Source organism: Atheta coriaria, unplaced genomic scaffold, assembly GCF_025399875.1.
Source record: "Atheta coriaria isolate IRGN ID8LTWV9N9 unplaced genomic scaffold, Caltech_Dcor_3.1 hic_scaffold_9_pilon, whole genome shotgun sequence".
NCBI classification, from domain to species: domain Eukaryota; kingdom Metazoa; phylum Arthropoda; class Insecta; order Coleoptera; family Staphylinidae; genus Dalotia; species Dalotia coriaria.
Genome location: NW_027045451.1, coordinates 5,058,325 through 5,081,745, shown reverse-complemented (window position 1 = coordinate 5,081,745; position 23,421 = coordinate 5,058,325). Strand labels below are relative to the sequence as shown.

Genomic DNA, 23,421 nt, shown 5'->3' with positions numbered 1-23,421 from the left:
TATATATTATTTATACCAAATTTGATTGTATTTGAATCATTGAGTAAACTTTTATCGTCAATTAAAGTTGTAGTGGGTTTTGGGAAAAATTATTGACGTAATTACTTTGAACCTAAATTACTCAAAATGTAATCAAAAAATTCGATTTTTCTTTTTACAAATTAAAAGTTAAATAATCAAAGAATACTGTTACAAAATTTGATAGTTATTCAACGATTCCACAATAAATTACAACGTTTTAAATTTTAAAAACGAAAAATGTTCTAAAAACGAAAAAAAAAATCAATTAAATTTGCAGCGAAAGTAACTATGTTTCAAAAACCAATTAAAAACCAATCAAAACTTGATTAATTGACTAATATTTCATCAAAGTTTCATAAAATTTACACATCGGAATAAATTATTATTCACTTTTAAACTAAAAACAATTTTCGTAACAAAAATAAACACAATACACTTCGAAATTAATAAACTACAATAAAATATTTCCATAAACATTATTCTAAATTAAAATGAAATAATTCAAAAATGATTTACCTTTTACTCAATAACAATCAACCGGCAATAACGGTAGTTACAGCTCATCAAAGTTTGTGAAACGTTCGGCAATAATGATTTACGTTGTCACTCGTAATTATTTATATTGGCATTCGGTAATGTCACGCCAATTTGCATACGACTTTCACTGTGATTGCCTGCCATTATCATAATAGCAAACAAAACAAAGAACCGAAAAAAAAATTAAATTTTGACTCTTGACTCTTTGCTATTCTCACAAACACGAAAACGAAACCGTTTAACTCCGGTAATCGCACTTTAATCACTTCAATCACAATCTCACAAGTACAACAATTTCGTCATTAAAATAATTCCACACTCACAGTCACACTCGAGTCGCGACGTCGTCCGTTGCGTCACTGTTTAATTAAAAAACAATTTGTTTCGCGCCACAAACGCGAAGCGGAAAAAGTGAATTTTTGAGGTTAAATTCTGAAAATGTTAAAAACTAGTAATGTAAATAAAACACGTTTGATATATAGAAAAAACAGTAACACGTTTTTATTTTTTTCAATTTTCAAGTTCAGTTTTTCAGTTTTATCAGTTGCTCCACCATCATCATCATCATCATCGTCATCGTCGAAATCTGCATCATCGTCTTGATCAATATAATACATGATGTAGATCCGTAATTAATTCATATAATAAGCGTATTCATACTATGACTAGCTGTACATTATATATATGTTCAATATATAGTTTGTTTTAATATAGAATTTTTTTGTGGTTTTGTTTTTCATCATCTCGGTCAGTGTTTACACATGCCTCTCCTCACATAACCCTACTTTCTCATCTAGACACTCAATAGTACGCATTCATCAAATCGGTGTGTTTCGGTCGCGATCGCGAAAATCAAACTCTAATCGAACGCATGTGTCAAATGTGTGTAATGTTGGTTGCCTGCGTTGCGTTAATAGAAGTAGAAATAGAATAGAAAATGGAAATGTACAATATTTACACACTGTGTTTTGTTATTTTCTTGCATTACGCAGATAAATTAAACTTACTGCTCTTTGGTCTAGCTATTTGTAGCTACTTTTTTAATGTTTTTTGTGTGTTTAACCTTAAAAGGAAGTCAGTTTCCGTTCACTTTGTAGCCGTAACTTATTCCTAAATAATTTCGATTTCGAATCAAACTTAAAACGTGCATTAGTATTAATAATACGACCCGTATGCTCAAATTTAATCTAAATTCGCCTTCCGTTTCCACTTTGCGCACATTTCTGAACTGATTTCCTTATCGACAAATTTCGCACATGTTTTGTTTTCTTCGTGTGTGTGTAGTGTATGTGTTTTGTGTGTACAATATTCACATTAGCGCACATTATTATTAATTATTACAGTCATTATTCGAACATATACAAGTTAGTACATATCTCTATGGAAGATTGATTTCTTAGCTTATTAGTGTGTGTTCGCTTTGAAGTTGCATTCAGCATTCTTTCACTTCTTTACATCTTTCTGAGTTATTGTTGCTTCGTTATAATCCTATAGGGAGATTACAGTTACGGCATTGATTCATTTGTTTCGCTCAACTCGCTGCTCGCTCTCGTCTCATTTGATGTTGTTGTTGGTTGTTCGATTAATATTTATTTCTCGCAGGCGGCAGAGATTCATTTATTATTGTATAAACGTATGGCATCGTCGTGATTAAACGGTTAATGATACAAGGCTGAAAAGGCTAATTAAAGCGTTCGCGAGAATCCGTCAAAGCGCTGTGCGGTGCGAAAACATCGTAAACACAAACGAATTTATGAATTCAACGCGTTTCAGCTACAAAATATGAGAATATCAAGTGTTTTATTGTCCTAAACATGAATTTCACTTCAAATTTTTTGTATGTGCTGTCAGTTTTTGTTTCCTTTTACTTCGTGTGTCATCGTTGATGTTCGTGTAATTTGACTAACGCGGTGTTAAATGCAACGCGCCACCACTACAACTCTAACCTCAAAATAAGTTTTAAAAATGCTAACGGTGAGCATGCAGAAATTTTATTTTCGCAGTAAGTAGTTATTATTTGAGTTTAATTCAGAAAAACGCCTCAGTCACGTCATATTTTAATGAATCCACTTAATTCCGACGCACGCTTGGAGTGGAAACGCATAACTTGTAATCAAATCTCCATTGAAAACGTCGAAACGTGAAAAAAGTCGGAAAAAACGGTCGTCGTGAAATACACGAAAACGAATCGCCGAAGACACGCTCGTTAATTCACGTCGGCCCCGACTCGCCGGCTGCGTACAGCGTGGTGTGCTCGGTACTCGTACACCCACTTTGAATAATAAATTACCCGTTGTGTGTGCTGTGTCGCGCGTGTGGGTGGCGCTCGGCTCGTAATTACTTCTTTCTCGATCGGGCCCCGGCTCTAACGACATCGACGCCTGACGTTCTAAATGCAAAAGGAAAACAACGCAAAAACACAATCGCAATAAACGGTCATATAAGTGTTGTCAAACGGTCTGAAACACATATAAACCAAATTTCACTACTGGCAATTGATTATTCAAGAACGCAACGAGTTACAATTTGAATTTTTTTACATTTTGCATTCAATTCCACATCTAATCATGCGCACAAAACAATTTTATATTTTAAACAAAAACTTTTCAAGTAAAAATCATTTTTGACAGAAATATTGACAAAATTGTGTGTAATTCTTATTAATTTCAAAGTAATTTGATAAATGTTTGATGATTAGATGTAGAATTTAATACAGAATCATTTTCTGTTAAAATTAACTTTGTATCCTGTTGAGTTTTTGAATTATCAATAAAACCTAACGCGAAAACTAAAAAAACAGGTCTACGTATAATTTTGATGAGTCATGTGTGTTGTATGTTAGTAATAAATGTTTCGAATGAAAACTATAAACTTCGTGGTGGAATTATGCGCTTTTATTCATCCAGATTCAGTACGAATTGTTACTTATTTCTTTGCTTTGCCAATAATTCAAAATAACAAATGATATTCAAACATAGTTTTTTTGGTTATGTTGGTACTACACCGTTTTGACGGATCCATTTTGAGGTTAATTCTTTCGAAAGACAATGCGGGATTTGTTTGCATATCTCGTAAACCTACTCAGTACACAATCATCTAAATAATCTGCTGCTCTAGCTACACGTGTATCTGCATTATAATAATTATTTCTTGTTTCGTGAGTGTATATCTTAATAGTTTTGAAATTTTTGGCGATATCGCGACATGAACGGGGTGCTCGGTCGCACACACGGCGAGCGCAGGAAATTCGCATCGTTATCAGCACTTGGGTATTATTAAAGCTTCGTCGAATATGTCGTCTTCTTTTCTATCTCTCATCGGTCGCACACAAACGTATAATATGTAATCCAAAAAATGAAAAAACAATCCAAGTGAGGGGGCTAGTGATGCATTATTCCAGCATCCTGCTTGTTTTGGCTGCTGCGCTCTGAAGTAGTCTCCGGTATTATATCTTGGTTTGTTGTGTTGAAAACTGATGATAATCCATAAAATGGCGTCGTGTTTTTCGGTCGTAACAGGAATAACAGGAAAAAAAAAGCAGCTATACATAATCCTCTGGCGACGGTTCGGTCACACCACACACAGCTGGGCGGCGGGCGGCGCGCGCAGACAGCGTCGACGAGAGAAGAGGGATGCGGCGCGCAGCTCTCTCTCCTCTGATCACTACCACCACGCCCGGGAGGCGGCGCGCACGCGCGCGCACCCATCCCCACAACGCGTAATCACATTTTATACACACTATTATCACAAATATTCATAATTTACAGTCGGTCTCTATCAGATACCCCCTAGTTATTTTTATACTTTTTTCTTCTTCTGTTTAACCAGATCTCACATGCGATAGTACTATATGAAATCGTATGTACAAGTCTCCCGCAGGATTTCTATCACATCCAGATTAACGATCACACATTGTAGCACACCTGCTGGTGGAGCTGCGGGAAGGTGGAGGCGAGCGGGATGGCCGACGCGACGTACGGATGCAGTCGATGCGCCCGCAGGTACTGTCTGTACTTGCCGGTGAGAATATGTTTACCGCCGCCGCCGCCGCCGCCACTACCAGCGTTACCGGCGGTCAGATGTTCGGGGCGGTCGGGTGAACGATCCGGCTCCGTCCAGCAATGCGCCAGCACATCGGAGGTGTTCGCATAGGAGCCGCAATTCGCTCCCAGCACATTGAGGTTGACGTTGATGTTGGCGAGCATGGCATTCGTATCGGCCTGCCGCTTGGAATGCGAGTGTCCGGTGGTGACCATGTTGTTGGTGTTGGCGCAATAGGCACCCACCGGTGTTGAGGTGGCGGCGATGTTCGGCACCAGATGCGGCATTGGATCCCACAGCTGATGCTGCGCATACTGGACAGGGTATTGCGCTGCTTGCTGTGGCACCTGCTGGGGTAGTTGTTGGCCGCGAGCGGCGCGCCGCTTGGAGGCGGTTGTCGCCGATGTGGAGATGGACGTCGGTGCGGCGGCCGTCGTTTGGTGTGGCTGATGCGGTTGGGTGTGTTGTGTGTGTTGGGATGTCCGCGTCGGGAGGTTGTTGACGAAGGGACTGCGCCGTTGGCTTTCGATCTTCCGGAAGTAGCACGGATGGATCATCAGCAGCGGTTCATTCCGTACTCCTGCGGGTGGTTTGGCTTGATTCGGCAGCTCGTACTCCACGCTGCAGTCGACATGCAGTGGTCGTGAGTAGTCTTTCTGTTGGCTTTGGACAGCACCTCCGCTGCTGGCCTGTGATCGCCCGCAGGTCCCGATGGACCCGATGCTGGCCGGCGTCGCCAGGGGTGTGTGTGCCGAGAGGTCGTACGATGTGTAACACGTCGCCATGTTTTATATAATCCTTGGTATATATCACTTGAACACTGCTTCAACACACTGCCGGGGCACGAACGCGTTGAATCTTTTTATGTTTATTTGAAAGTCTTTTTAAAAAATCCTATCAGATACAACAGCACGGATACGACTCGACCGAATGTCGGTCCTCGACTGGACTGACCCTCGGCAAACTCGGCCGTCGTGTGAGACCCTGAAGAGAGGGGGACGGCGCTCGTGCGGTGTTCGTGTATCTACGCCGGGCGCGGTAGACTGGTGGGGGTGCGTTCGGCGCTGCTTCCACGTAATGGCCTGACCGTCTGCGAGAGCGTCTGAACGGTGACTACCGACGGCCGGCACCAGCCGACCGATGACTGACTGCCGCGCTGACTGTCTCGTAAAGTTTGCCATTACGCATCCGAGTCCGGATGACGCGCGCGGATACTATTATTGTTTCCTTGAACTATTACGGGCCGGCATTCCGCGCGCTCGCACACACACTCGCAGGCGCTCACGCACGAGGACAAAAGCGGCTCCGCGCGCGCGCTCGACAAACAAACAAAAGCGAAGCGACGCAACAAAACAACCTAATTGAACTGGAAACGCGCTTGGAACTAGGACTCGGATTATAATCGCCTTAAATTTCATACTTAACGCACACAATGCCAACGCGCCAACCATTTCCAAGATTTATTTCTATCGAATCTACTTTTGCCTGGTAGCGCGCGAGGCTATCCGGCGAATTAGACAATTTTCCAATTTAGCATTCAATGCCGATTCCAATTTCAGAGCAACAATTCACGTTGGTCGTTTGTTTGTTTGATATATTCGTTGTTCTCGCTGACTGCTGACGGATAATTATCGGAAGCGCACACGGCGTAATTTGTTGTTGTTTTGTTTTGTTTTGTGTTTTTCGTGCTGCGCGATGGCAAAATGGCCGCAGCGTCGACAAATTGCATAAACAGTACCGAGTACCGCGAAATCGCATTGCGCAATCGTGCGGCAACCGCTAATTATCCGTTTCATTACAGTCGCTAATTACTAATCGATGATTACGAAGCAAAACCAATATCGTCTAGAGATTAAATATAAATAATATTTGCATGTTAATTAAATTTTAAAATCTGCACTTTTTTGCCCTTAAAATAAAAATAATTTAATTTTTTTCGGTTTTAATAACAAAAAAAAATCAATTAGTTGTTTTGGTTGTTAGTTGTTATGACTTGTGACCATGCGATGTCCGTGTTCCCATTATATTGATATTTTTGTGTAAAAAAGCGTCTCGATGATTATGTATTTATCAAAGCGATGAATAAACACTTTCGAGGCGCTGCGGGGCCGAGGTGTAATTTACGTGGTCGGCGAGCGTGCATTAATTGCGCGCTGCTCCGCTCCGGCGATGGCGCGTCGCGTTATTATTATTAAAAAGCAATAAAGGCGATTCGATTGCGGACGACGACGACGACGACGACAAAAAGCGAGCGGGCGCGCGTGATTAATGGAAAAGCCTTGTTGTCCGTCCGCCCCGCGACGCCGCTTAATTTACATTTTTAATGAATTCGCATTCAGCGCAATAGGCGAGCGCCTAGGAAGCCGCGCATGATGAATAGGGAAACTATTTTTGTGTTTTAAACATGACAGGCGTAATATTTGATTAAATTAAATTTAAAATGTGCAAAAATTGAGTTTTGAGAAATTTAGGGGGTGAAACTGATTCGACATGCTACGAAATCCGAATTTGACCTGTTTTTAGTATTTTGAGGGTCTCTTTCTAGCTGGGCGCACCTTGAACGTGAAAAATATATTGATTTATTAACGCATTCATCTTTTGAAAGCGTTTCCAGAAACATTATTTCGTTATTTCTCGACGTGCAATTCACATGGATAAAACTTGTGCTTTCCTACCTACAACTACAATGTATTATAATTTATAAAAAGAATTCCCAGAAAGCGATTTAATTTCCAACCGCTGCAATTATTTACAATTCACGCTTAAATTGTGTTCATTATCTCAGTTATTACTGTCGAGTTTAGCTGTACTTAAATATATTATTTGATTCAAACATTTTAAGTATTTATTTTGGATTTAATAACTTGGAAAATTTCGAATTTACTTAAATGCTCACATGGCACTTAATTTAAGTACCTGGATCGAGTGTAGCCATGTAGGTGGTATTGTTTATTGTAAATTACCTACAAAATAAATAAATAAAAAGCATAACGTACTGGAGGAAATCACCACTTTGAGGCGATATCATCTGGGTTATTACTTATTACTTATTACTTATTATGTGATGTAAGTCATCAGTTGACTTGTTTGATTGAAAACAGATTAAATGTGTAATTACTTATGGCGGTGTTGTATATTGGCACTTAAACGATTTCAAAGTTTGCGTAATGTTTGCATGCATCCCTAAATAGTTCAAATACTTAAATCAGACTTTAAACGCTTTTTTGTGTAATAAATGTAATCTCCAAGTGCGTCACGCGCCCGACGAATAATAATTTAGTCATTTATTGTATTTGTTTGTTTGTTGATAACGCAAAAAATGTCTGCAATCCACAACAATTTATTGTAAGTAGCAACATGCGATGTGTTGTGCAAGATTCGCGAATTTCAAATAGGTAGGTAGGTATATTTTACATAACATTTGACTAATGTTTTAAATATGTGTTTTTTAAAGTTTTTTTCTTTTAGTTTTTTTTATTTTAGAACGAAAACAGGAAGACATTAAACTTTAGACGTTTGAGTTTCAGATGTTAAAGTAGTAGTTATGGTCGGACATTAGCGTAAAGTGTCATTAAAATTTCTTCGTAGCTTTCGCTTAAGTAGCCTCTACCGACTTAAGTGGTTTACCCGAAAATGACTTTTAAATACGCCGAATACGAATTGATATTATGATACCGGACGTGACGTTTCAGACACAATATTAAAATGTAAATAAAAGAATAAATTTTATAAAATATTTAATGTTTAACGTGATTTTGTTTATTATAAAATTGAAATCATCAATAATTTGCTCAAAAAACGAAAAAATTTCAACAAAAACTTTTTTATAAAACGTTTTTATGTTTATAGCCATAAAGTGAGGTTAGATGTCCATGTGTCACATTGTAACTTGTAACACACAGTTGCATAAAGTTGAAATTTACCACCGTTGTCGCCGTGGCATGCACAATAATTTAATTTCGAACGTGTGTCGCATTGTCACCGTAAGTTTACGCTAAGATACGAAGTTATTGCTAGAGCTGCAATCGGACGTGTCTCGCACCTTTGTTATGCACGCACATGCCAAAGAAGTAATAATGATATTCGCCGAGTTCATAAACAACACTACATTGACTAACTACATTGACATTACATAATGTTTTATTTTTCATGTAAATTTTCATACTCGCAGGCGAATCGTGACAATAAAAAAACAACACTACACTATACGAAACAAAAACGTCGAACACCATATGCTGCCCGGTTGTGCACTTATCGCATCGTTTGCGCTCTGCTCCTTTTTACGGCGCGCTCCTAAATTATATCCCTGCGCTATTGTTATTTTTCGGTTCGGGGCGCTATATGTGAGATGCGTCCCGTAGACCATTGTGTTGTTAGATTTCAGATTTCCAGCCGATGATATACACACAGTTTACACTCGCAGACACACACTTGTATAGAAGGTAAAATGTGAGGCGTAATCAGCAATCTGAAACATTATACATTATGTGATTATACCCGAAAGCACGACACAAAAACACACATACACACACACACGGGGAAGAGAAAATAAGAAAATCTCTTCTTTTTGAATATATTTATTCGTGCCATTCGTGTCTCCAGCAGTTTTAGCACTTTTGGTTTACGGACATAAATACCCAACCAGGTATACAAGGTGTCCTCAATAAAATAATCGCATTTGATGAAGATTTTGATGTTTTCTAGATGTGCTCAGGTGAACACCCGGTGTGTTTAAGTGATAATGAATGGTCTTTGGGTTTTCGGTTGAATGACATTTGGGAAACGTGAGCGCGGCTTATCCCCAACTCTCGTGATTTTAACCTGACAGCAAACAAGAAGCAACTGCGGGTTTGAGAGAAGCAAAAAAAAATAGACCGAAAAAATGCTCGGGATGTTGAAAGTTGAAATATTCCAATATCTAAATCCAAGGGTTGGTCCCTGGTCCCGTATGTCGCATGACGAGTGGCGTTGGAAATTTAAAAGGCTCAACACGCGCATTGTTCAGGTTCAGCGCAAGATTGTCCTTCGATAAAATTGCCGTGTTCCGATTTTTTTTGTGTTTTTATTCATACGCGACCAACATACGGCTACGTGTGCTCACTGAACTGAATGTGTGCGAGCATTTGAATGTCATTTACGTCCTTGTTTCTTTTTTTCTTTTCATTTGAGTTGTGTGTTCGCTTCGCTTTGCATCTTTTTGCATTTCATCTCTTTATGATCACTTTTCGTGTGCGCTTATGTGTGAATCGACGATTGTAATATTTGTTACATGAGCGGATGAAAAGGCGTTCGTATTCAGCGTGTGCACAAAGGCGGGAAGAGAGGAAACTAGTGCGTGTTGTGAATGGATGACATGGCGACGCAGTAATGTAAATAAACGCTTTCCGGTGCGGGTTTAATGGAGATTTTTACGTATTAATTATTATGCAACCCAAAATACATTTTTTTTGTTAAAAATTTTAGATTTTTGTAAAATGGCTGAAAATAAGTTTTAAGTTTTCTTTGAATATGTACACCATACTCGCCTGCGTATCTTATCTTTGCTGGTTTTGTATGAATGCAGGCAGCATTCGAATGATTCAACATTCAATTCAATTCACTCGTCTCGCCTATTCATCACTCAGCAGGCCGTGTATAGTGTGCACACGATGCACACGACTTGCTGTCGGCTGCTCTCTCTTCCTCCTCGTCGCAACTTGTGTGTTTTCTGCGGGCTTTCGAGTTCTTCTTTGCGAATATGCCTCGTACTCGTACGTATAAGTTGATGTTGATGCTCATGCCAATACGGGCGCACATGAATTATATTTCTGTTTGGAGAACAAGCCGAGCGAGAGGAACAAAAATAAAAAATTACTGCGCAGCGTGGATGTGGATGAGTTTTTGGTCTTCATTCAAATTCATTCATTACAACCCGTTTCGAGTGGCCAAAGTTGTGTTGTGAAAAAGAGAAGAAGAAGAAAAAAAGCGAGCAAAAAGTTCAACGTCTTTGACTATGAAAGGAACCAAATTGCCTGGTTGCCTGAATGCTTGAATGTCGAAGTTTCGAAGAATGAAGAACGATGATCACCACCACCCCGAGAAGAGGAAGCCAGTATAAGCTGTATACAAGGTCCATTTGCATCGAAAATAGATTTGGACTCCGGGGCGCGTATGTAATGTAAATTTGCTTTTAATAATATCAAAAAATGAAAGAAAATGTTGTAGGCAAGAGTCTAGGAAAAACTCGGGCGGGCAACAAAAAGAGTCAATTTGTATGAAGCGAATGAAGGCGAAAATAAAAATTTGTATGAAAAACGAACGCTCACCGGCAGCAAGCAAAAGCTTTGAAAATTAGGCGTCGAAACGGCCGGCTATAAATTATGCATTACGCCTATTATGGCCAACAAAATATGGCATGTAGGGCGAGAGCGGCGGCCGCCAGGAATTATTGCCGGGGCAATGAAAATAAAAGCGATACGGGGCGAAACGGTAAAAATAGTCGCAGCCAACCGGGGCATAAAACTCGTTCGTTTCGGGCGCGCTTGTTATGTTATTATAAAATATACATTACGCACGGAATTCGGCCCAAAAAGCATTAAACACACACAAAAGCATAAATGTAGCTAAAGTAGAAGACTAAATGCAACATTGTAGAGTGTAGATGACAAGAAACAGAATTTTACAAATGAGAATCACCGTGGAAATCGTGGAAATGTTTAAATAAAATTTTAATTACCTTTTCAACATAATAGCAGTACAGATTGAGGGTGTATTTTTGGGTTGTAAAATGCGAATAATTTGCAAATAGCGAAAATCGGAGCAACGCAAATTGCCACAGCAATAAAAGCAGCGCTCGCTATCTGCGGGCTGCGCCGTGCACGAAAATGCGGCGATAAACAACCATCAAACTGGGTTGGATCTGGGCGAGCTGGGCGCTTGGGCGCCGGGAGCGATTACGGCCACGACCACGGCCACGCGAAACGCACCGCCATCGTGTAATTAACTTTATAATAAGATACTGAAAACTGATAATATAGACGCGGTGCTGCGAGCTGCGAGAGAGCGAGCTATTTACACGCGAACCACAATTCAACGAGTGCCTAATAAATGAACAACTCACTAAAACAACATTTTTAGATTCGTAATCTTTTTTAATCAGATGCTGTTTTCGGCGGAATTTAATGAAACTAATTTTCAATTTCATGCGTCACGGAGAAAATTTTTACCAAAATCTTAAAATGTTTCTTTCTATAAAATTTTTAGAAATAAATGTGTGTTATTTAACTTTTGATGGCGTGGACGTAGAAGTCGTGCAACATACATTTTGGGGAATTATCATAAATGTCTTTTAATAATGATGACTCCCCGATACGCGGGCCATGCCATGGGTTGTAGTGGCTTTATTATTATTTATGTCGAATCGAATTCGTGCTCGAGGGGGCCTCCGCCATCAAATACGCATTAAGCCGGCGCGACGCGGCGTCCGCCTCTCGTTAGATCCCCCTTTTATTATATTGTTTGTGTTGCATTTTTCATTGATAATGCGGCGTTTTCAATTTCGTTGTTGTTTTCGACCCGAACGCTCCACACACGACACATTGTTATTTAATTCTAAATTTAATTTAATATTTTATAGATTTCTAGTTTCAATTTGCTATATATAATAAAAATAATAATAGCAGGTAGGTAGTAATTGTTATTTTGCGACTTTGTTATTACAGTTTATTGGCGAATTGTGCAATCGGCGAATGTGATTCAACAACTCCATTTTAAAACGCAACCGAGTAAACAATCGAAGCGTGCATCATACCACTACTATAACTAGTATACACACTTTATACGCATTTATAATTTACAATGCACAATTGAACACGACGCGATGCGGCGCCGATTGTGCTTTGTCTTTGCGCCCGAGTGTGGTGAATTGTTTTCGTTTCGTGCGACGGCCGCCGGCGGGCATGGGAAGCGAGATATAATGGGAAACGAGAGCGACGCGCCGCCGGCCCGTGCAATCGGCGTCGATATTGCGGTTTTCCGTTCGATTCAGCGTTGCTTGTGTTTCGCATTTGCGGCGCTACCGCAGCAAACATGAAAAATTCAATTAAAAACGCGGGCATAAACAAGCGCGGGATTAATATACAATATAGGCAACACATCAAACAAACAAGCATATATAAACATCGGCCGCAATTGTAAGTTGCATAAAAAAAGTATCGAAATATTAAAATAGAATAGTGAAATGGCACGAAATCGTGAAATTTCGCAATTGAATGCATAAATAAATATCGCAGCGCAGTTGTGTGTGTCGGTTTGGTTGGTTGCGTTCGAAGTGAATCGGAGAGTCTCTCTAGCGCTGAGAATTGAGTTATTTTATTATTTTATTTCGCGTGCGAATGTCGTCGTTGTGTCGTGCACGAAGAAGCGAGCGCACATTGTGAGAACTTTTCGCGTGTGGAAATATCGCGCGGCCCGGATCGATACCAAAGCGAGACGATGTCGATCGGCGCGCTGGCACGACCATCGCAAATCATATTTCTTCAGAGCGCCATCCTCGAGATATTTCCGCGATATTTTTAATGCTCCCATTGAATTCGCAATCTAATCTAGTTTCTAGCATCTCTACGCGGTTAATATTCATTGCAATTCACAAACATTCACTTTTACGTTATTTTTACTTTGCATGTTAAAATTTGATATTTTTCTAATGACCTGATGAAATATGACCGGAATATTTTTGATATTTTTTGAAACACGATCGTTTTTTGTAAAGCTGCACGCTGATTACTGATTGAGAGTTGGGTAACTGGGTAAAATCCAACATCTAGTAAAACCGATATGTTTGTTCGGTGTCAAATTGTCGGCGATTTTTTCGTTTTGCACTCTTGGTTGGTTGTTGGTTCGCCTGAAATTGCGGGGTTGCGTTGACATTTACTCCCCATTCGGGTTTTACCTTTCCGCGTCACCTTCCTTTATTCTTTCCGTTCGGCATTTTATGCACGAATCGTTTGCGCGCACTCGGGTTTTTTTTCCCTTTCAGAGCGCGCAACGAAAATGATTTCACATTTTATCGCTGAGGGCTCTGCAGCAACTCTTTCTTGCCATCGAATCGGATCGGTTCTGGATTATAAATTCCCGATCAGGTAGCACACACACACACATACACACACAGATTGCACCGCGAGCAGCGGCTTATTTTTTGTTGCCCGGCATTAAATTACCCAACGCATCGCCTGCGCCGACGACACTCGATAAATCCTAATCCCCGGCGCGCAAAGCCCAACAAATCAAACATAATGCCACATTGCACGAAGGCCCATGAGTAAGTAGTTGTAGTATGCAACGCAAAATCGCAATAAATGAATGCAAACTCACAAACTATTCATATATGGGCGCAGCGCAAAACGTCGAATTAACAACGTTTTCGGGATCGGAGTTTGGAAAATGTCATAAGCGCAGCACCCCTTCGTGCAGCATGTAAGTACATTGAGTACCCGCTATAGACGACGACAAATTCCGCTTAACTCGATGCGTCGATTTCCTCTTTGTCTGCCGCACGTTTTCCCATCGCGCGACGTGAGAGCATAAATCGAGGGTGAAGGCTAATATGTTGTAATACGGCGACACTGCGAGTCGCGCGAGTTTAAAGCCCCGCGCGCGCGTTTTCAAAGAGACCGAAATTTCAAAGACCCGATGAGACTAAAGTGGCATGTCCTGATTAGGCCCTCGGGGGGCTTCCCCCATCGCGCAGGCTGCGCGCACGCATAAAGAATAACCGCTTCCAACTTGAGCGCTCGCTCAACTTGCGAACGCATTCGGTCGAATATGTGCATCGCACATCCGCTTCACCAAGTGGCGGCGGTGAGACACCATATTGAGCATATGGAAAGCAGCGAACTGTATGTGTGTATGTGTGTATATGTGTGCAGAGCGCTTGCAAGTTGGAGGTATTTAATGAAGGCTCTTTTGAGGTTTCCGCGCTCGAAGGTACGACGACGACGACGACGACGCTGGGCTCAAAAAGAGGGATTTAATCAAAATTACTTTGGGAAACTTAATAACGCGCTTGCGGATGGAGTGATGAAGCAATCCAAACGCAAGTGCAATTAATCATCGAGACGGAATCGTTTGACTTTACTTATAAAATATTAATTTAAAGAAAAAAAAATTTTTTTTCAATAAAATTTATTCCATTGCAGTAAACAGTAGCTTAGTTATTCTCTTAAATGACAGTCGGGTAATACTTAAACTCAATACTAATGTATGTGTGTATGTTCCTTTTTCCCATCGTTACCTTCATTGCGAGCCGAGCGAATTAAAGTTTAATTCGTGAAACAAAAGAGTTTAAACTCTGACAAATTAACCTCCGTTTAATTACGGCGACGGCCTGGCCGATAGTGCCGCCCGGTCGTTTGTTTGCGTTCGTAAAACTCGACGCGAATAAATAATTACCTTGTTCGTTTGTGCGCGCGCTCGCGTTTTACAACTTTTCGCCCGGTGCTCCTTAGTCATTTGAAAGTTTCCCGGTGCTCGAACACAACTTGCAGTTGACATTCTATACGTTTAATGTTTAATGCGCGTCGCGCTTAGTGCTACGCTGGGAAAATCGCAATCGCACAACGGGGTGACACTTTGCACACGCTCCAGCGTAATGTTTAATTAATTAAAATAATTACGTACCGGGCGCTCGAATTGTAAGGCGCAACTGTTACGTTTTCGAAATGAATACATACTGAATTAATGCATTTTATTAACTTGTTTAGTTAATTGTGCGCGTATTTTTTTTTTTTAAATTTTAAGTATGATAATGATGATTGTAATTTTTTGTTTCTGAAGTTTGTGGTATCATAATGGTGGTTTTCTAGGTCTATTTATTAGTGATCGCCCCGGCGAAGCGAGACTTTGAGTGTTTCGAGAGTGACGCTTGGGCGTTAATTATAGATAGCGCGATAGATGCTAATGGCGTATCGGTTCGTCCCGGACGCGCGGTGAGATCCCTCGCGCCGTAATTTGCCCGAAACAGGTAAAGAAAGAAGATATTAGCCGCCGAGCGCATACGGTTAAATTCACTCTCCCGGCACCGCGCTCGGTAATTAGCGCTAATTAGCCTCGCGCGCGCATTAATTTCAAAAGTTCTACGAAATCGACGCGCCGTTTGATGTGCCACGTTCGATTGCGTTCGCGTAAAAATGTAACAAGTTACAAATTTCATGCGGTAATTACCCAGCCAGCCGACAGCACGTCACGTCGCGTGTAATTATTGCGATTCGACGTTGAGTATCACATGCTTTAAAAAGTTTCCAATTACCACCGCGCCATAAGTAATTCACAATTAACGGACTTGTGTGTCTGTGTGTGTGTGTGTGCTTTTTACGGCGGCTGGGTGCTTTCCAGTGCTATTTTCGCTACTTTGTTGGCGGCTGTGACGAAATTAGCACAATGTTGATTATGTTGTTACAGGCTACGACCACAAAGACGTCTAAGTGGTATAAATGAGAATTACAGAGCTCTGTAATACCGAGTTTGTTATTTTTTGACTTGCAGTAATTGAATAATTAATTATTTTGATAAAAATATTACAGGGCTCTGTTTTATTGTCATTAGCTTGGAAACCATGCAAGCAATTGCCATCCAAGTGTATAAATGAGAAATACAGAGCTCTGTAACACCGATTTCGCCGTTTTTTTCACCTGCAGTAATTTATAATTAATTATTTTGATAAAAATATTACAGAGCTCTGTTATATTGTCATTAGCTTGGAAATCATAGAAGCCATCGAATATTTAGACACATTTAGGGTTGTATTTTATACAGGCTATGACCACAAAGACGTCCAAGTGGTATAAATGAGAATTACAGAGCTCTGTAATACCGAGTTTGTGTATTTTTGCCTGCAGTAATTGTATAATTAATTATTTTGATAAAAATATTACAGAGCTCTGTAATATTGTCATTACCTTGGAAACCATGGACGCAATTGAATATTTAGACACATTTAGGGTTGCATATTGTTTGTCTTTGTCCTTAGAACAATACTACTCTAGTTCCTGCCTGAAACTGTTTCCGAAATTGATCGAATGTTATTAAAAGTTATTAGTGGACGTTATTGGTCGACGATTCTCATAATATTTACATTCAATTCACGTTGTTCCAATCCGGCGAGACCACGTGTATTAAGCAACAAAGTGGAGAGTCGGATGTGCATTAAATATTGACGGCGCGTAATTACTGCGCTCGTCGTCTGCGTGTCTGCTTTTGTTTTCTACTATCATTATTGATTTTTATTAATTTATCAAGCTATTACGAGACAGTACTAATCACTCAGCGATAGGTTTGGCGTCAGCGGTACTTAGCCCAACCTCATTAATTCTACAACTACAAATGCAATGAGGTAAGAGCACACTTAGCGCAACTACAAATCTGAACTTAACAAACTAACAACAACTAACCCCCGGGTTGGTTAATGGCGTTGTATTCTTTAGAATTTGGTTTCAATGACGCCGTTGGTCCGTCGGTTTGTTATCAGAACAATCAGGGTACGCCATCGCAACCAGGTATTATAGTGCAGCTTTTGTGTGAATGTGAATGCGTCAGCGTGCCAAATGTCTCGAATGTGCCAAATCACCGCGGCAGGTAATTACCCATTTACTGATTTGCCCATCAGTGCAAACTGCGAAGGTTGGTTGGACAAAGAATAGGACAGGTGTTTTAACTCAACTCGAGCCTGACGAGCTTTGAGGATATGACGAGGAAAACATTTTTTTCTCTGTGTGTGTGCAGTGTTAAGTGATGTGGAAACTGGAAAGTAATCTTGGCTTTAAATTTCGTCTAGACTCTCTTGGACGATTTTCTCGACTCGACATGTGCGGCACGTTTTCTTCCAATAACAACGTGAAATCTACAGTTTCAAACGTTGTGTGAGAATGAAACCGCAAATTGTGCACAGTTGAATAGGTAAATTCATTTTGTCTTTTATTTTTCATCGAGGCCGTCACACTCAATTACTATGTTTCTAAAAACTCGTAAAAACAAGCCCACGACCACAGTTCTCCAATTTGTGAACGAAGAACTCTGATTATCTTCGAGGAGTGTTCTGGAAATTTCTTCGAAATTTCAAAATTACAACATCATAAAAATGCGCTCGTTTGCGCTGCTCCTGACTTCTGACACGCAAGTTGTAAGCACCACCGGTACGTGGAATCATCAACCATCCATCGTTTCACGCTGTCTTTCCTCCGAGTGTCAGCAGCCTCCGCGCATGGCATCGCATCGCTTCCTTCTTCTTTCCCTATCTGCCTCTGCCTGCCTGCCTGCCCTGTGAGCATGAATTCTGTGTAAACGCCGTCGAAATGCCGGCATGCAAACAGCATAACAATCTATCTTTCTATCCCATGCCACTGCGGACCGACGCCATTCTATTTCGTTCCATATCCGAGCGCGCACGGAATGGAAAGGAATGGAATTGTTCGCAGTGTTTGCAGCGCAAGAAAGGCAAGCTACGACGACGAAAAGGTGGACGAGCCTTATGGCCATAACTATAATTTTCAAGTATAAGTGTCACGCCTTTGCATACGTTGAGTCCCGGCATGATTTTCTTGACTTTGCGTATTTTTACAAGCGTCGAATTAGGACTTTTACAGAGTCGTCACTAGAAAATTTTAATTTTAATTTTATTAAGAAATTTAATTAATTTTTTCGTTTTTTTAGTTTTTTAATGTTTTTATTTGATTTTGATGTGTTTTGTGTTTTTTGTTGATTGGTACGGTCCTGTTGGATTTTTAACATTTCTCCCATGTTATACCCATGTTTATGCACTTATGCACAGTTGCGCTCGGGCACGAAGAGGCATTTCCTCGAAACGCTATCTTCCCGTGTGTCCGTCCGCGCGCGTCATGCCGTGCGGTGCATGCGAGAGCACATAACTGCACATCACACACACAAAACGTCGAAAAACGACAGAATAGTGCATTATACTCGGGGCCGGGGCCTGCCTCTCGCTGATGGGGCCACGCTGAATTTCTATGCTCGCATCTCTCAAGGCTTCGGGGGCCCACAGCGGCAAAAGTCAATATGAAAACTTTGCAGTATGTATTTGCATATAAAAGGAACGCAGAGTGACACGAGCCGCGCTGAAAACTGCCCTCCAGCGCACCAGACACACACACACACAATCGAATTCGCCCCTAAACTTATTTCGGAATTATTAAATTTATGCAATGCGCCAGCCTCGGGGATATTTTATGTTTTTATTGAGGTCGCATCTTGTTTGGCTAGCATAATGAAGTTCACCTACAAATGGTGACAGTCGGTGTGACAGTAGTTGCCGGGCGAAATTATGACCGATTCATATTCATGAGATATGCTGCTATAAATTCTGCGCGAAATTATTTTTACTAGACACAGAAAAACGTATCGAATTCTATAGCGCGTAGAGAATCTAATTGAAATTGAGTGACGAGAATGGAACTTTTTCAATTACAATGATTGCAGACATTGACAGTAAACGAACGCGTTTTTTTCTGTGAATGCATCTAAAAAACTATAATTCTAGGGAATAAAGTCGAATGTCATCAAAAAGGGTGCATTTGGGTGCATTACAGCTATAGAAATATGTAGTGTAACGAATTTTGATGAATAAAGCCCTAAAATGTTCCGAAAAACTCGAAAAATGTATCAGTTATTCTGGGAACTGCGCAAACACAATTGAATTTCAGCAAATTGCATACAAAATACAATATGTTACGTGATGTCCGGAAAGAAGCGAGATTACTATCGAAATTACATTTTTAACCCCTCTATAAAAACCGTCCCCGTGTTATTTTTTTCGGCACAAACTGCCAAAAGTAGGTACTTTCAAAAATTGACCGTTAGTTTAGTTGGGACGCATCCACGCGTATTTAGCAATTTAAAAAGTTTCAACTCCCCTCGAATGCGAGTCAATTCGTTGTCCTGGAGATGGAGAGCGCAGTTAGACGATCCGCGCTGTTTGCTTTGCGTTTATGTGATTATCGGATACATTCTTCAACGTCATGCAACGTCGACTCTTGTTATTTTTATTAATTCTTGTATGTGATTTTCGACGAGGGCGGGAGCTTTATACATCAGTATATATTTTGCTCAAAGAGAATTTTTTACGCTACACGAAGGAAGAATTTTAAATATTTATTTTTTCTTTCTTTTTGATTTGAATTTGCGTTTGTTGAAAATGCTGCTGTTGTGTTATTGAGTGAGATTTAGAAGGGTGCAGACGTGTTGCGTCAGTGGTAGTGGTAGTGAAATATAGTAAATTTGGACAATCGTTATAACTCCCTAATTTCCTCGACTGCCATAAGCCGACGCATTACTATGAGCACCGACTACAAATGTAACTGCTTCGTGTGCCCATGCGCCACGAACAGAAAACCGTAATTACATAGTTGCGGCCCTCCCGCCTCGTCGTCTGCGCGGCTCGTTCGACTGATTACACAACGGAACTCGACTGCTCGCAACCACCACCACCAACATGCGACCGGCGGCCGACCAGCATTGATAGATATAGATAAAGTGCTCTCGGTGCTCTCGAAGTCTGCGAAGTAGAATGTGCGCACGGTGAATGATGGAGGGCTTTAATTATCCACTCGTTGTTTGCGTCCGCTTTCCGCGTCCCTCGTGTCGAGTGCCAGGCCCGCTCTCCGCCGACTCACGTGGACCCCATCGTCTGCGCGTGTCTGCAAGTGTCATTATTTATAACTTTCCGTGCGCAGCGAAGTCTCCACTTGTCGCTTGTCGCTGAATAATGACAACTTTGTTACACGCGCACGACAGATGCAAATCGCTGAATCGTTTTGAGTATTTTTATGATTGCCTCAAGTGTGACTGAGTGACTAATCAAAGTCAAGGTTGTGCGTTTTGTTATGCTCGGTTGAAATTTTAAATTTCTTCTGAAAATAACAAACGCACAACTTTTTCTCCAGTTGCTATTCTTACCGGGAATCAACGTTTTTGTTGTGTTGTGTTGTCGTTGACTCTCGTTGTCTCTCGTTGGATTCCATTCCATTGAGCATTCTTTATTCATTTGCTTTGCCATTGTCGTCATTTTGCGCCTTTTTGTTTGCATGGTTTCTTTGTAAATGATTAAAACGCGCACACGCGTTACATAACTACACGCTGATTTATAGATGTATCATTTTCCATTCTTTCATTTTTCTGCAAACAACAATAACGAACGCCTTTCATCCTTCGGTCTAATATTAACAACAATAAAACACATTTAGACGACGCGGCGCAGAATGCCGAACAAAAATCCCAAAGAATTGAAAATTGTCTAATAGGAAACGAAAAAACACACCATGGCTCTACATTTTCGAAGAATGCTAAGAATGGAGCGGTGGAATGAAGGAGCGATAACAATGGTCGCGGCGTATACCTACGACACATTCATAAACAAGCTGAATAAATAAGCAATTTTATTGTTTTCCACCGCGGGGCGACGAATGCCGAACAATGGAGAAATAGATCACGAAATAATTACATATTGTGCGCTGTTTCGGCTTAAATTATTATTGAAGGAATTAAAGAACAGCATGACAAATTACAATCGAAACAATAAGACACATTATGATGAAGAAGTTTGTAAAAGTTGCAATGAGATTACATCATAACACCGAAGGTCAGTTGTTTGCTGTACACGTGGAGACCTCCATTCTATACCAATGCAAAATACAAAGTTTCATGAAAATGAAAAATTCTTATCTTTGGTTCATTTATAGCAACACCAGCACAGCTATAACTTACCAAGTTATTTACGTGTTGCCATGTCAACCGACCAAACACTATCAGGTAAAGTAGAGTTTTTACAATATCGCCTCTCTTATATAAAATTGATAACTATCTAAATTATAGCAGTTTGGTGTAGTAGGACTATCTGAATCCAATTTTATAAGCGTCATTAATGTATAATAGCAACAATAAAAGAGGTCGGAACCCCTAATTATCCCGAGACGATCTTGCCTAATGCCGTAACAAGAATACGAATCGTCCGCATCGTCCGAATGCTTCGTGCGTTTGAAATGCAAGCTCATATTAGAGAATCGACTGAATCGACCAGCGAAACAATAGCCTCCTAGAGTTCCAGCGTTAGCTGGCCGAGAATTCACGTCGACAAAATCGCCGGGGCTCAATTATCCGACGTCTTGTTATGCCTTTCTTCGATGCCGCTAGTTTTCGAATCATGAATCATGAATTACCCATATTACCCGTATTTGAAGTTTTGAGGTTGTCCTCTACGGAAGGTTTTAAATTCTCTACCTGGCGGGCCTTTAAGGGCCGGGCCCCTTTACGATTATGACCTGACAAGTGAAGTAAGCGAACAATGGATAACAATGTGGTTATTCGGCGTATTGGTTTACGACCCTAGTGAAAATTTTACAATTCTGAATTGTATCAGCCAAGAAGCGCCCCATTGAGTTAATAGTATTCGGTATTTACAATCCGGATAGTTCTTGCTTTGTCTTTTAATAGGATCCATTTGTGTTATCTAATGGATTATTTTATTTCTTGTGATAAAATTAAGTGTAAAAACGTGATTATGCATAATTTTAGAATTTTTCTTAAAAATATGCTTCCATGTGCAAATGATTCGATCAATGCAAGCTTCACTAAATCTTAATTTACTTCTGGTTGCTGGATTTACTTCGCAGGAACCGAATGTTGGCACTTGGCAAGTTTGCGCCGCGCACGCCTTGTGCCAAGTTTGCACATTATAGACTCCAGACTCCTCTCTCTGCGTTCCGAGGCTCAGATGGACTCTACAACGGCCTCGGAAGCGAATGAGTTATTCATTCACATTGAGCACTCCTTATCCCGTTATCCCTGATATTCCCTTATATTCGATATCGATTGTGTTAGCGTGTTCGCGGCCAGACAGTTTGCTAACTGCCGGCGGGGCAACGGCGACACGGCCGCATCGAGTTTCGTTCGCTCTCCGGCAGCGCGAGCGTTTCGTGCATTTCAATTAAGCTGGAAGTTTCCAAACTCCTGCACACTGGCGCGCACATAGCAGAAGAAGTTCGCATAATGCGAAGCAACGAAGGCTGTCTATGATGATTAATTCGCGAACGCTTTAATTCCGCTCATAAATATTCAAGTCGATACCGAACTCACAGTCACAATCAATACAAAGCCGACGTTTGTCTTAAAAGAATTCGTTAGAGTAAAAACTTACATCTCACTAGGTTTAAAATATATGCGATGGTTGGTTATTTGGGAATAGTTTGTTCAAACTATTAGCTCGGTTATTTGTATTTAATTAAAATTTAATTTAATTTATATTAATTTTTAAATTAATTTCTTGATATCAGAGGAGTTTCTGTTTTTACAATTATACTATTAGCTTTGTCTGCTTCAATTTAAAAAACATACAAGTTGAATGGTTAGTTTATCTGTGATTATTTTTAAATTGTAGAGTTGTAACGTAGGCAACCCAAAATACCGGTAGTTCTTTTTTAACTTTAGTTGATTCAATACTACTATATATTACACATTGCAGAAGGTTAATAAAAACTGAATTACATTGAAATTCCAAGTTCCAGTTTTGTTATAAACAAATTTAAGAATTTTTTTCCTTGAATAATTGAATGTATCAAACTATGTATCAAACTAAATACATCCAAATATAATGTTAAATAGCGACATCTACGAACTTAACCCATACTAAAGTTGAGTATTAAAAGTTGCCAATGTTAAAACATCATCAGAGCGCTGATTTAACTTTTCGTGATTCATACAACGAATGAAATGATATCATACCTGTGCTTACGATGTTGATTGCGCGTGTTGCATACAAACGCGCGTGAAACAGAGAAAGTT

General features: G+C 40.3%; 1 protein-coding gene across 1 annotated transcript; it reads right to left on the bottom strand.

Annotated features, from left to right (window-relative positions):
- Nucleotides 1–1,028: 1,028 nt before the first annotated feature.
- LOC135798450 (centrosomal and chromosomal factor-like) lies at nucleotides 1,029–5,750 on the bottom strand. Its single transcript, XM_065311300.1, has one exon. The coding sequence runs from the start codon at nucleotides 5,382–5,384 to the stop codon at nucleotides 4,464–4,466; it is 921 nt and encodes a 306-aa protein (XP_065167372.1). The 5' UTR covers nucleotides 5,385–5,750; the 3' UTR covers nucleotides 1,029–4,463.
- Nucleotides 5,751–23,421: the final 17,671 nt, after the last annotated feature.

Excerpts from the sequence above, each read along its gene's own strand:
- LOC135798450 (XM_065311300.1), bottom strand. The coding sequence starts at position 5,384 with ATGGCGACGTGTTACACATCGTACGACCTCTCGGCACACACACCCCTG.